Raw genomic sequence first — 12,847 nt, 5'->3', positions numbered from 1 at the left:
TCTCATCAGCAATGTTCAAGAGTTTCAGTTTCCTCCATATCCTTTCCAGTATTTGGTATTGTCAGCTTTTTACTTTTTAGTCATTATGTAATGGGTCTGTGGTAGTGTCTCACTGTGGTTTTTATTTGTATTTTCTTAATTAATAGTAATTTTGAGCATCTGTTTATATGCTCATTTGCTTTTCTGAAGTGTCATCTTAAATCTTTGGCCCATTGTTCTGGATTATTATTTGTTAATAGTAATGCTTGAGTTGTAATACTTTATATATTCTGGTTACAGTTCATCAATCATGTATGCGTATTACAGATCTTTTCCTCCCAAACCAGTGGCTTGGTTTTTGTTTTTGTTTTAATTTGTATTTTATTGATTATGCTATTACTGTTGTCCCAAGTTTTCCCCCTCTGACCCCCACCCAGCTTCACCTACTCCTTCAGGCAATCGCCCCACCATTGTTCCTGTCGGTGGGTCATGCATAGGTTCTTTGGCTGTTCCATTTCCTATACTGTACTTTACATCCCCCTGGCTATTCTATAACTACCTATTTGTACTTCTTAATCCCCTCTCCTCTTCACCCATTCTCCCACCCTCCTTTCTAGTCTGGCAACCATCAGAATTCTCTTCTTATCCATGATTTTGTCTTCATTCTTGTTTGCTTAGTTTGTTTTTTAGATTCAATTGTTGATAGATATGTATTTATTACCATTTTATTGTTCATAGTTTTGATCTTCTTCTTCTTAAATAAGTTCCTTTAACATTTCTTATAACAGTGGTTTGGTGATGATGAACTCCTTTACTTTTTCTTGTCTGGGAATCTTTTTATCTGCCCTTCCATTCTAAATGATAGCTTTGCTGGGTAGAGTAATTTAGGCAGTAGGTCCTTGCTTTTCATCACTTTGAATACTTCTTTTCATTCCCTTCTAGCCTGCAAAATTTATTTTGTGACACTCTGTGCCTTTTGGAATTGCATGTCTATTTCCTTCATCAAATTAGGGACTTTTTTTTTCGTTATTTTTTCAAATAGATTTCCAATTTCTGGCTCTTTCTCTTCTCCTCTGGCACCCATTCATGCAAATGTTGGAATGCAAGAAATTGTCCCAGAGGCTGCTTATACCATCCTCATTTTTGGGATTCCTTTTTTCTTCTTATTGTCTGATTGGTTGTTTTTTGCTTCCTTGTGTTCCAAATCATTGATTTGATTCTTGGCTTCATCCACTTTACTGTTGTTTCCCTGTAAATTGTTCTTTATTTTAATTAGTGTATCCTTCATTTCCTACTTGATCTTTTTTTTATGCTGTTGAGGTCTTTACTAAGTTCTTTGAGCATCCTTACAACCAGTGCTTTGAACTGTAGATCTGATAAGATTGCTTATCTCCATTTTGTTTAGCTCTTTTTCTGGACATTTGATCTGTTCTTTCATTTGGGCCATGTTTCTTTGTCTCTTCATTTTGGCAGCCTCCTTGTGTTTGTTTCTATGTATTAGGTAGAGCTGCTATGACTCCCTGTCTTGGTAGCATGGCCTAATGTAATAGGTGTCCTGTAGGGTCCAGTGGCACAGCCTCCGCTCTCACACAAGCTGGGTACTTGAGGTGCACCCTTCATGTGTGCTGAATACAGCCTTTCTCTTGTAATTGAGCCTTGGTTGCTGTTGGCAGGTCTGTTGGAAGGATTTACCCAGGACGGTCAGCTGCAAGAACTGGTTGTGATCATTGACCACAAACCTCTACCTCTGTGGAGGCACAGCTGTGTGGAGGCAGGGTGGTGGTGCTCCAATGTGTTCTGTAGCTATCCACTGTGTGTGCAGGCTCTGGGGTTCCCTGGGCCAAGGTCAGCTCCACCTGTGTTCTGCCCAGGGCCATCCTGCCTGAGCTATAAAGTAATCTGAGATGGCTGCTACTTGTGTTGGGGTTGCAAATTCCCAAGTGAAGCCAAGCTGTGAATCTAGGCTGGTTGCTGCTAGTGCAGTGCCTGGGGCCACTTTGCAAGAGGTACAGGAGCTGGGGATTCACTGAGGCTGGCTGTTGATTGTTTGATACGATTTAGGAAGGTATGAAGCATGAGCCCTGACCAACCATTCATATGGAAAAGCAGCTTGGGTGGGCCCATAAGTTGGGCAGGGTGGAGTCTTAGGGAATCTCAAGGGCTGGGCAAATGGTGTTAGCTAGGTTGATGGAGTCTCAGGCATGGCACCAGCCTGCTGGCTCTATGACTCTGTGGAGGGAGGGTTATGAAAGGGACAGTGGCCTCTGCCAGACAATTCAGTTTTTCCCTGTATACCTCTGGTGCTTCTTCAGGCTGCCATCCCATTGCTGGAGCTCAGAGGAAGTGAGTCTCTGTATTCTGTATGTGGGTTCTTGTAGAGAAACTGCTTGGGATTCCAGAAGTTTCTTCCACCGACTCGATTCTCATTGGTTTTGCAGCCAGAAATTATGATAACTTATCCTCCTGGCACTGGAGCCCTGGGCAGGGAAGCCTGGTGTTGGACTAGGACTCCTCGCTCCTGAGGTATCCCTCTCAAATTATTATCCACCACACATGGATGTGGGACCAGCCTGTTCCATGGCTCTTCCCTTCCTACCACTCTGGATGGATGTGGTTTCTTTAATTCTGTAGTTATCAGCCTTCCATTCAACTGGATTTCTGAAGGTTCCGAGTGATGGCTGTTCTACATTTTAATTGTAATTTTAATGTGGTTTCATGAGGAGATGGGCCATGTTTACTTATGCTGCCATCTTGACCGGAATTCTGAAGATCATTTTTTGTTTTTTTAATGGTCTCTCAAAGAGCAAAAAGTTATAATTTTGATGGAGTCTAAATGATCACTTTAAAAAATTAGTTCATGCTTTTTGTGTTCAATCTAAGAAGTCTGTCTGCCTGTAGGTAGACAGAATCCTAAGGCAACCTTTTTTTAAAAAATTGTTGTTGCAATACAATTTTCTTTTACTCCCATCCTAACCCACCCACCCAGCCCTCCCCTCCTCCCTCCCATTTCTACCCACCCCTAGTTTTTATCCATGTGTCCTTTATACTTGTTCTTGTAAACTCTTCCCCTTTTCCCCTGAAATTCCCCTGAAATTCCCTCTCCTCTCCCCTCTGAATTCTGTCAGTCTGTTCTTTATTTCAGTGTCTTTGGTTATATTTTGCTTATTTCTTTGTTTTGTTGTTTAGGTTCCTGTTAAGGGGGGGATCATATGGTATTTGTCTTTCACTGTGTGGCTTATTTCGCTTAGCTTAATGCTTTCCAGTTGCATCCATGCTGTTGTAAAGGGTAGGAGCTCCTTCTTTCTTTCTGCTGCATAAAATTCCATTGTGTATATGTACCATAGTTTTTTGATCCATTCATTTACTGATGAGCATCTAGGTTGCTTCCAACACTTAGCTATTGTAAATTGTGCTGCTATGAACATTGGGGTGCATAGGTTCTTTTGGATTGGTGTTTCAGGGTTCTTAGGGTATAATCCTAGCAGTGGAATTGCTGGGCCAAAAGACAGATCCATTTTTAGTTTTCTGAGAAAATTCCATTCTGTTTTTTTTTTTTATTTTATTTTAATCATTGTTCAAGTAGTTTTCTCCCTTTTACTCCCAATCCAGCCCACCCTTCCAACCCTCCCCACTTCCCTCCCACTACCACCCTCCCCCTAGTTTTTGTCCATGTGTCCTTTAAATTTGTTCCCATGAACCCTTCCCATTGTCCCCTGAAAAATATGGAACACTTCACGAATTTGTGTGTCATCCTTGTGCAGGGGCCATGCTAATCTTTTCTGTATCATTCCAATTTTAGTATATGTGCTGCCGAAGTGAGCACCCATTCTGTTTTCCATAGTGGTTGTACCAGTCTGCAATCCCACCAACAGTGCACTAGAGTCTCCTTTTCACCACCTCTCCAACACCTGTTGTTTGTTGCTTTGTTTATGATGGCCATTCTGACTGGTGTAAAGTGGTATCTCATTGTGGTTTTAATTTGCATCTCGCTGATAGCTAGCAATATTGAGCATCTTTTCATGTGTTTCTGGATCCTCTCTACGTCCTCCTTGGAGAAGTGCCTGTTCAAGTCCTTTGCTAAGGCAACTCTTGATGACCTAATCCACACTCTTGTATAACTTTTTTTCTGGGAGTGTGGGTATTCTGTTGCTATGATGAAGATGTTACTCTAGTGATTGCCTAGTATGTTACATGGCAAAAGGGAGATTTTGCAGATAGGCCTGACCTAATCACATGAACTCTTAAAATCTCAGTCCAGAAGAAGTAAAAGGATTTGAAACATGAAGATTCAACAAGAGGGAGGTTTTTTGTTGTTATTGTTTACTTTGAAGATGATGAAGCCCATATGGTAAGTATTGTAGATGGCTTCAGCAACCGAGCATGGCTGGTGGGTGGGAAGTAGCAAAGAAACAGGGACCTTTAAGTCCTACAACTGCAAGGAAGTGAATTCTGCCACAACCACATGAACTTAGAAGAGGATCCTGAGTGCTAGATAGATAAGAACAAAGCTCTAGGAGCCAGATACCTTGAGTATATCCTCTTGAGACCCTGAGCAGAAAAGTTAGCCATCCTGTGTCTGGACTCTGACCTCCAACTCTGATAATTTGTTATGGACTAATATAAAATTAATACAATATGTCAAGATGGTAAAGTTTTCTCTTTTATGTGTTCTTATGCTTTTAGCTTTTACATTTGATCTAAAATCTTTTCAAGTTAATGTTTGTATATGCATTAGGCTAAAGTTCCAAGTTCATTTTTTTCCACATAGGTATCCAGTTGTTTTAACACTATTCAATTGCCTATTATGTTCCCATTAAGTTGCCTTGGCATTTCTGTAGAAAATCAGTTGACTCTCTATGTGTGGTTCTATTTCTGTACTTCCCAGTTTATTCTCTTGGCTTATATGTCTGTTCTTATACCCATAGCATTCTGTCTTGTTCTTCGTCAGATGGTCTTCCAACTTTCTTTTTCTTTATCAAAATTGTTTTGGATATTTTAAGTCCTTTATATTCCTCTGTAAATTTTACAGTCAACTTTATATCTTTTAGTTCTGCAGTTATTTTTCTGAATCAGGGAATGTTTATTTCTCTGTGCAGCATTTTGAATAATTTTTTCTGATACATTTTCCAGTTTATTAATTACTGAGTGTTTTATGCCTGCCTTATGGTTTTGATTTTATAGTTTTTATGAGGCTGTTCTGTTTTCTGTATCCTGTGCATTTTATGTTGAGGGTTTGTCTTTCCCCAGTGGCTTCATTTTTCATCTGTTGGAGATGTCTAGGGGTATCACTGGCATGGGCCAGTTTTGTTAATTTCTCATGTTGGGGAGGCTACTAAATCATAAGATAGAGTAAGTAAATTTAGACCTCAAATTCCTATGAAGCATTTGTCTGTGTTTTCAAATTCTCATGGGGAGCCCTTTTCTCCCCTACCATAGATTAAACAGTCAGACAAGCTTTCTGGTCTTGTTCATGCAGGTGGATTTTTTCCGTGTTTATTTTCATTGAGAGCATAGGCTTCTGAGGGCTACAACTTCGCAAAAGATCTTAAATCCAACTCCCCACCTTGCTCAGGAGCCTTTTCTGCTTTTCTCCTGCATTCTCTCTCCTTTCCTCCACTCCTGTTGGTTGCTGAAATGTCTTATTACAGATGCTTCTGGGGATAATACAAAGGTCAGTACCTACTTCTAGCTCTGGCCTTTGGTTTACTTTTTATTTCCAACTCTAGCAGCTTTTTCTACTTCCTTGAGAACTTAGCTAAGCTTTTTAAAGGATGTTACCATTTATCCAGCATTCCCAGACTTTAGTAGCTGGAGAGTTTTAGTAGATTCTATAGAATGCTGTATTGCAAGATAAAAAGGATAATATGACTGTGTGCTTTAAAAACTGAGTTTAATTTGTAGAAATCTTGGGTGTTGGTCAAAGTGTAACATTTTTAATATATGCATTTATTAATTTCTATTTTTAAATGGCAGCTCCTTTTAAAAAAAAGGGATCAGGAGCCTGATTTTCGAGTCTGCTTCCTGAGGAAGCAAAAAGGCAGAAACTGGGTGAGTAGTAGCAAGTCCAGTTGTTGCTATAGTAAACATGGGACTTCCTGGCAATGACTTAACAGTAGGAAATGGAACCACGGCAGTGTCTCTCTAATTTGCCACAAGGTTTTGTTTCCTATCTTTGGCATAGGAGTTTCTGCTATATCAAGGAATTGGCCTTTCCAGTTTATTTTACTCTTTCAGTCAAGCATGATTAGAAAGTCTCACTGGCTGTGTACATTGTACCATACTTCTTAGTTTTATAATTGTGTGACAATTATGATAAATTTAAATCAGGTCTTTGAAACTTTCCATGCATTTCCTTCTTGGGGGAAGCCCTTTTCCTCATGTGGCTATTGATGTGTGTTGTTTATAGGCCCTGTTCAACCAGGGGATGAGAGCATAGATTTCAGAATAAGATATACCTGGACTTGTGTCTTGCCACCAGCCTTTGCTTTATTGAAATTGTGTATTTAATGTGGTATCTACATGTAGATGCATTGCTAGTATAGCTGGAAAGAGAAATGGACCCAAGTATTGAGAAATAAGGCCAATGATTGTTCTTTTACTGTCATCCTTGCTGGGGCATTGGTCTCATGTGTGAGAACAGGAGGGTGAACTGAACTACCTCCATAGTCTCCCCTAAAAGTCTTGAGTTTAAATTAGTGTAACTTTTGATTAAACAGACAAGGAAGCTAAGCTTATGAAATGTCTATAAAATCCACTGCCTGGTCTTTTAATTCTTAGTACTTGGGCATATGCTTTCTTTTTTTTTAAGAACTCCAGCAGTTTGGTTATGAATTACTCCTTGGTGAATTTCGGCACATTGTATACAAAATATAACAATTTTGCCTGCCATAAGAATATTTCTTCAGGGGAAAAATTTAGCACAAAGTCTTCTTTGAATATTTTTTATTATATATAAGTAATAGATGATAGTTCAGGAATACTTGGATAGTACAGAGGCCCCAGCATTGTTAACATTTTGGTTTACTTACTGGAAGTCTTTTTTATCCCCCTGTGGTTTTTGTTTCTTCATCAGTGTGAATACCCTTAATATATGTGCCAGTTGGGTTCTCTGAAAGCAGACCGAGATGGAGTGGCAGAGCAAGGGGCTTATTGGTGTGAGTGTAAAGGGACTACAGACCTGGCAAGCTCAGGAGGGGCCATGTGGCAGGCCTTACAAGCTCAGTGAATGAAAGTAACCATACAGGATGGTCTAATCATAGATTCCTAACTGGGAGGGTCATAATACGTAGTCATGTCCCAGGCCTGTAGCTTCTTCAACAAAGGTCAGTCTTTTGCCTTAAGTGAGTCCTGTTCATTTTTCTTATGCATTCAGTATAACTTACCTTTGAAATATCAGAGTACTTTCCCAGACTCCTCAGAGGCACAACCTGGCACAAGACCATGAAACTTCTCATTGTCGCCTACATACGATCTCTTATTTACTGTAAATGTTAAATGTTAACTATCCTGTACCCCACCAATGTGAAAGAAGTATATATCTCTCCGTTTTACTTTTTATCCAGTCCTAGAGATTTCCCTGCTTTGTTTTCTCCCATCTTTTTTTGTTGACATTGGGGAGTAACGACTGTGAGAAAAAAGAAGGGTAGGGTTGGGTATGGGAAGCCACCAGCCTGCAGCACACACACCTGGCAGTCTCTGCCAGCCCAGATTGCCCAGTGCGGGAGTACCTCACTGGACGGAACCGCTAGGGCCTTGGACCACTACATGGCCCAGTCATTGGGCAGTCAATAAATGTCTTTGTATGAAGTTTTTTATTGTTTTTAGGATTATTTTTCTTCACTAGATTCCCAGAAGTAAAATAAATTCAAGTGTGTGAACATTCAGAAGACCCTTTCTGTTGAAAGGGATTGTCTTCCAGAGTGTCAGTGCAGAGTATGAGCAGCCTGTGGCATTAGATCTTTAATGGCGTTGGACCTTGTTTTCCTATTCTTGGCTCATTTGTACTTGAAAAATGTGTCTTTTCTCCCATTTCTAACCCAAAGTCTCTTATGGTGTTTAGTGGGCTGTGAATTTAGGGATGTGGTTCTTAATCCTCTGTACACAGGTTCAGAAAGATGGGGAAGATGATGATAAGAATGATGGCTCTAGAATCAGATTGGCCAGGTTCAGGTCCTGGCTCTGCTGTTGACTACTTTGTGACCCTAAACAAGTCTCCTTGTATCAGGTTATTCATTCAAATAATGAAAAAAATGACAACATCTTCCTTATAGGGCTATTTTGAGGCTTAAGTGAGATAGAACACATAAAACATTATGTCTGGCCCATTGTGTATACTTAAAGGGTAGGTATTATTTCAATATAATTTTATTATTTTGGTACCGTAAGAATTAGAATGGAAGAGAACTTTTAATTCAGGCTATATTCTTTTTCCAAGAGAAAGAACTGAGGCTTAAAGAGGTTAATACATTTGGCCTATGTCACTTAGCTAATGACTTACAGAGCTTGGACCTGAAGGTGGGTCTTTGGGATTTCAACCTTGGCATTTGAGGATAATTCTTTGTTATGCAAGGGTTGTCCTGTGATTTGTTAGACAATTAAAACTAGCTTCAGGGACTTAATGGTCCAAAAAAATTTTGCAGTGGAATACCTTATTTTGCTGGGTATAATGCACACCCACGTTTTTGGCCAAAACTTTCAGAAGAAAAATATTTTGTTTTACTTTTTTAATTCAATTGTTTATTTATGTATATTTAGGTACTTGTTTTTTGTATTATAAAAGAATTTTAGCATTTGTTTTTTAACATATTATTGTACAAGAGATTTTATGTAACAAATAATTACAAAACGCAAGAATAGAAAGAAGGTATTTCAGGTACTACACATATGTAATGCACATCCTTATTTTTCCTTCAAAATTTTGGGCAAAATGCACATTATACACAGCAAAATACGGTAGTCCAAGTTTTGGGAGAAGGGAGTACTCCATCTTGCCTGTACTGGAAAGACCTAATTTCTCAATACATCCAGTTCTCATGAGCTCCTTAGTGATCTAAAAACTATTTAATTTAAATGGAGATTTGTTCTGTGGGTTCTGGAATGTTAAACACAGCTCTATGAAACATCTCCTTAAAGTGTATTCCTCTCCCTGGAAACAAATCCACGGGTTTAAATAGGGTTGTTTCACCTTTCTAAAGGTTTTTTCCTTTAGTTGCAGGTGGCAAAACTAAAAAAAAGAAGTATTTATGGAATTCCAGTGAGTGGGGATGGATGATGCAGTTCAAATAACTAAGGTAAGAGAAATAAAACCAGAGTTGTGTGGAGGCTTTGTTCCCCAAGTAAGTGTCCTCACAAAATAAAGCTAAAATCAGATTCTCTCCCATTTCATTTTATTTCCAAACTGTAAGAGCAGCTTATTTTTTGTGATTAAAAACATTATAGTTATTATCCTTTAAGATGGTGGCTCTTATCCTGGTAATGAATCCAAAACATGAACACTATATGTCTTTTCATTTATTTAGGTCTAACTTGATTACTGTTTCATCAGTGTTTTGTAGTTTTTAGCATATAGATCCTAACATGTTTTGTTAGATTTACACCGTTGTATTTTCTTTTTGGGGGAGTCATTGTAAATATGTTTTTAAGTTTGTTTTTTCAGTTAGTCTTTACTTGTATATAGAAACATTAATGATTTTTTCTGTGTTATCCTTATGTCCTGTGACATTGCTAAACATACTAGTTCCAGGAGGGGTTTTTTTGTTGTTGTTTTTTATAGATTACTTGGGATTTTCTATGTAGATTATCATGTCCTCTATAAGTATGGACAGTTTTAGTTCTTACTTTCTAATCTATTGGATATTTTAATTTTATTTTCCTTCCTTATTACACTGGGTAAGACTTATAGTACTATGTTGAATAAGAGTGGTGAGATTGGACATCCTGGCCTTGATTATTATTTTAGGGGGAAAGTAATCAGACTTTAGGGTTTTTGTGTGTTTTATTTTTAAGGTGCCATGAGTTTTTCTCATGAGTGAGTGTTGGGTTGTGTCAAATGTACATCAGTTGATAGGCTTATGTGCATTTTTCAATCTATAATTCACATTGATTAAAAAAAAAAATTAAACCAGCCTTGCATTCCTAGAATAAACCCTATTTTATCATAGCGTATTATTCTTTTTATATGTTGCTGCACTTGGTTTGGTAATATCGTATCGAGGATTTTTATTTCTATGTTCATGAAGGAAATTAGGTAATTTTCTTTTGGTTTATCGTCTGGTTTTGTTTTCAGGATAGTGCTGGTGTAAAAATGAGAGTTGGGAAGTAGTTCCTCCTCTTCTATATTTTTGGAAGAGATTGTGTAGAATTGGTGTTATTTCCTTTTTAAATGATTAATGGGATTTACCAGTGAAGGTATCTGGGCCTGAAGATTTATTTTTCTGGAGTTAAAACACTTTAAAAATTTTTTTATTTTATTTGTTTGAGAGAGAGAAGAAGGGGGTGGGGAGAGAGAGAAATATTGATTTGTTGTTTTCCTTGGTTGATTCTTGTATGTGCCTTGACCAGGGATTGGACCCTTGAACCCGCTTCCTTGGCCTATTGGGATGATACTCTAACCAAGTGAGCTACCCAGCTAGAGCCATATGTTGTTTTTGCTGCATATTCATTAGACATAAGTGGTAATTTCAATAAATAGTTAAATTATATTGAAACGTTTTAAAATAAATAAAAATAAATGCAGTCATATGGCATATGCTGTTGTGTCTGGCTTCTTGAATTTACCATAATGGTCTTGATATTCATTCATATTCTTGCATTCCTTCTGATTGCTGAGTGTGTCCTTACCTTTCAAGACAGGTTTATCATCCATTTCTTTGTCTAAGGTCCAGAAAGAGATTAAGAAACTATTTCCTCTTACAATATTACCGGCCCAGATTTCTGACCTGATCAGTGGATTATAGAATTTAAATTTCTTCATAGCCCAACAGTCAAAGAACGCATTGTTACAATGCAGTAAACAAGAGCATACCTTTCAGAGCCTTAAGAAACATACGAGTATTCTGTCTGTGGTCATAGATCCTAGGTCTTGAGCTGATATTTGGAAGGGAAAAATTAGAATTTAGTAGAGTTATACTCCTTTTATCTTAATTTTCCAGCCATTATGTAAGGTTTTCTTTTTCTAGAAAGCGACTAATCTGGAATGAGAATTAATTCTCATCAGTAAAAGCAAAGCTTTAAGTAGGTCATCTGACTTTGCTTTTGTGCTCCACATTCACCCTGATTATAAAAGGCCCTTTCATGAGTTTTCTAGGCTTTCATCGCTGCCAGACTCTCCACAGGCATTGTGAAAGAATTAAACTACCCTCCCCCTGCAAAGCATGTTTCATGGACTCTTTCGTAGAGTACACACTGCACTATGTTTAGCTCAGCGGGAACTCTTTGCAGACACTGAATATATGAACAGCCCTCCTTCTAGATAAGAGATTTCAGTGTTGATTAGTGTCATAGCCATCAGAGTTAGTATCCATCAGTACCTAATAGATAAAATAACTTGCAGTCTAATTTTTGCCAAGCAATTAGGCCAGAGTTTGTGTTTATGTGTATATTAAAGTTACTTGTATATAAAATTTGACTGTAGATAAGTACTGTCTAATCAATTGGATGGGAGGTTAACAGGTTCTTCAAATAACCACATACTCATGATTAACTTTTTAAAAGAGGATAACACTGAAATAGTTTGCTATGCCTGCAGGAGTAGAGGAGGAAAGTAAACATGGAGTTTTGAATAAATATTAAACAAACTGCTTGTGGCGTAATCTTGGGGTAGTAAAGGCTTTTTCATTTCACGGGCATTGAGATACATATATTTCAAGGAAACTATAGTTGTATAGAGTTAACCATCTATATTGATTTTTTTCCAAGGACTAGACCTATCAGTTAAAATAGTTTCCAAATGATTCTGGTGAAATTAATCTCTTAGGGCCTTCCAGTTTACCTACCTATTCTGTAGTTCCCACTATAAAATATTCCCTAACGTCTTCTGAGTTTTTAGTCACTTAAGTACTTTATTTCCTTCAATGATTTTTAATATCTGCCTTTTATTTCTATCAAGACTTTGGTTCAGCAATTCAGCTAATTCTCTTGCCAGTACTCAGTCCTGTTGCTTCGAGTTCTGTTACCTTCATCCAGCACAACCTTAATTCTGTATGTTCTCTAAACCATTACTGCTTAGAGCATTTTTCTAGAAAAGAATTCTTTTTTTTTTAATATATTTTATTGATTATGCTATTACAGTTGTCCCATTTCCCCCTTCACTCCCCTCCACCCTGTACCCCCTCTCCCACCCACGTTCCCCCCCTTTAGTCCATGTCCATGTGTCATACTTATGAGTTCTTTAGCTTCTACTTTTCCCGTACTATTCTTGCCCTCCCCCTATCTATTTTCAACCTACATTCTATGCTACTTATTCTCTATACTTTTTCCCCCTCTCTCCTCCTCCCACCCCTACTGCTAGCCCCCCCCCCCATGTGCCCTCCATTTCTGTGGTTCTGTTCCTATTCTAGTTGTTTGCTTAGTTTCTTTTGGTTTTGCTTTAGGTGTGGTTGTTCATAATTGTGAGTTTGCTGTCCTTTTACTATACATGTCTTTTCTTTATCTTCTTTTCTTAGATAAGTCCCTTTAGCATTTCATAAAGTAAGGGCTTGGTGATGATGAACTCTTTTAATTTGACCTTATCTGAAAAGCACTTTATCTTCTCTTCCATTCTAAATGAGAGCTTTGCTGGATAGAGCAATCTGGGATGTAGGTCCTTGTCTTTCATGACTTGGAATATTTCTTTCCAGCCCCTTCTTGCCTGTAAGGTCTCTTTTGAAAA

At 38.1% G+C, this 12,847-nt stretch overlaps 1 protein-coding gene, 1 long non-coding RNA gene and 1 other non-coding gene across 5 annotated transcripts in view; 1 reads left to right on the top strand and 2 right to left on the bottom strand.

The window, feature by feature from the left end:
- PTPRA (protein tyrosine phosphatase receptor type A) overlaps positions 1–12,847 on the top strand; it is a 142,962-nt gene that overhangs the window by 34,602 nt on the left and 95,513 nt on the right. For 2 of the 3 annotated variants that reach the window (XM_028523771.2, XM_036009629.1), the window contains exon 2: positions 9,188–9,269. The exons of the other annotated variant lie outside the window; for it this stretch is intronic. In XM_028523771.2, coding sequence (XP_028379572.1) covers positions 9,243–9,269 — 27 coding nt within the window. In that variant the 5' untranslated portion in view covers positions 9,188–9,242. The remainder of the gene's footprint in view (positions 1–9,187; positions 9,270–12,847) is intronic. 3 annotated transcript variants of the gene reach the window in all.
- Positions 2,826–7,664, bottom strand: LOC118496799. The gene is made up of 2 exons (XR_004899352.1): positions 4,067–7,664; positions 2,826–2,899 (listed from the first exon to the last, which is right to left on the bottom strand). It is a non-coding gene; the product is annotated as an uncharacterized LOC118496799 (long non-coding RNA).
- On the bottom strand, positions 3,696–3,802 carry LOC114507101. Its single transcript, XR_003685379.1, has one exon. It is a non-coding gene; the product is annotated as a U6 spliceosomal RNA (small nuclear RNA).

This window comes from Phyllostomus discolor, chromosome 9 (genome assembly GCF_004126475.2).
Source record: "Phyllostomus discolor isolate MPI-MPIP mPhyDis1 chromosome 9, mPhyDis1.pri.v3, whole genome shotgun sequence".
In the NCBI taxonomy this organism is placed as follows: Eukaryota; Metazoa; Chordata; class Mammalia; order Chiroptera; family Phyllostomidae; genus Phyllostomus; species Phyllostomus discolor.
This window is presented reverse-complemented; position numbering and strand designations above follow the sequence as displayed.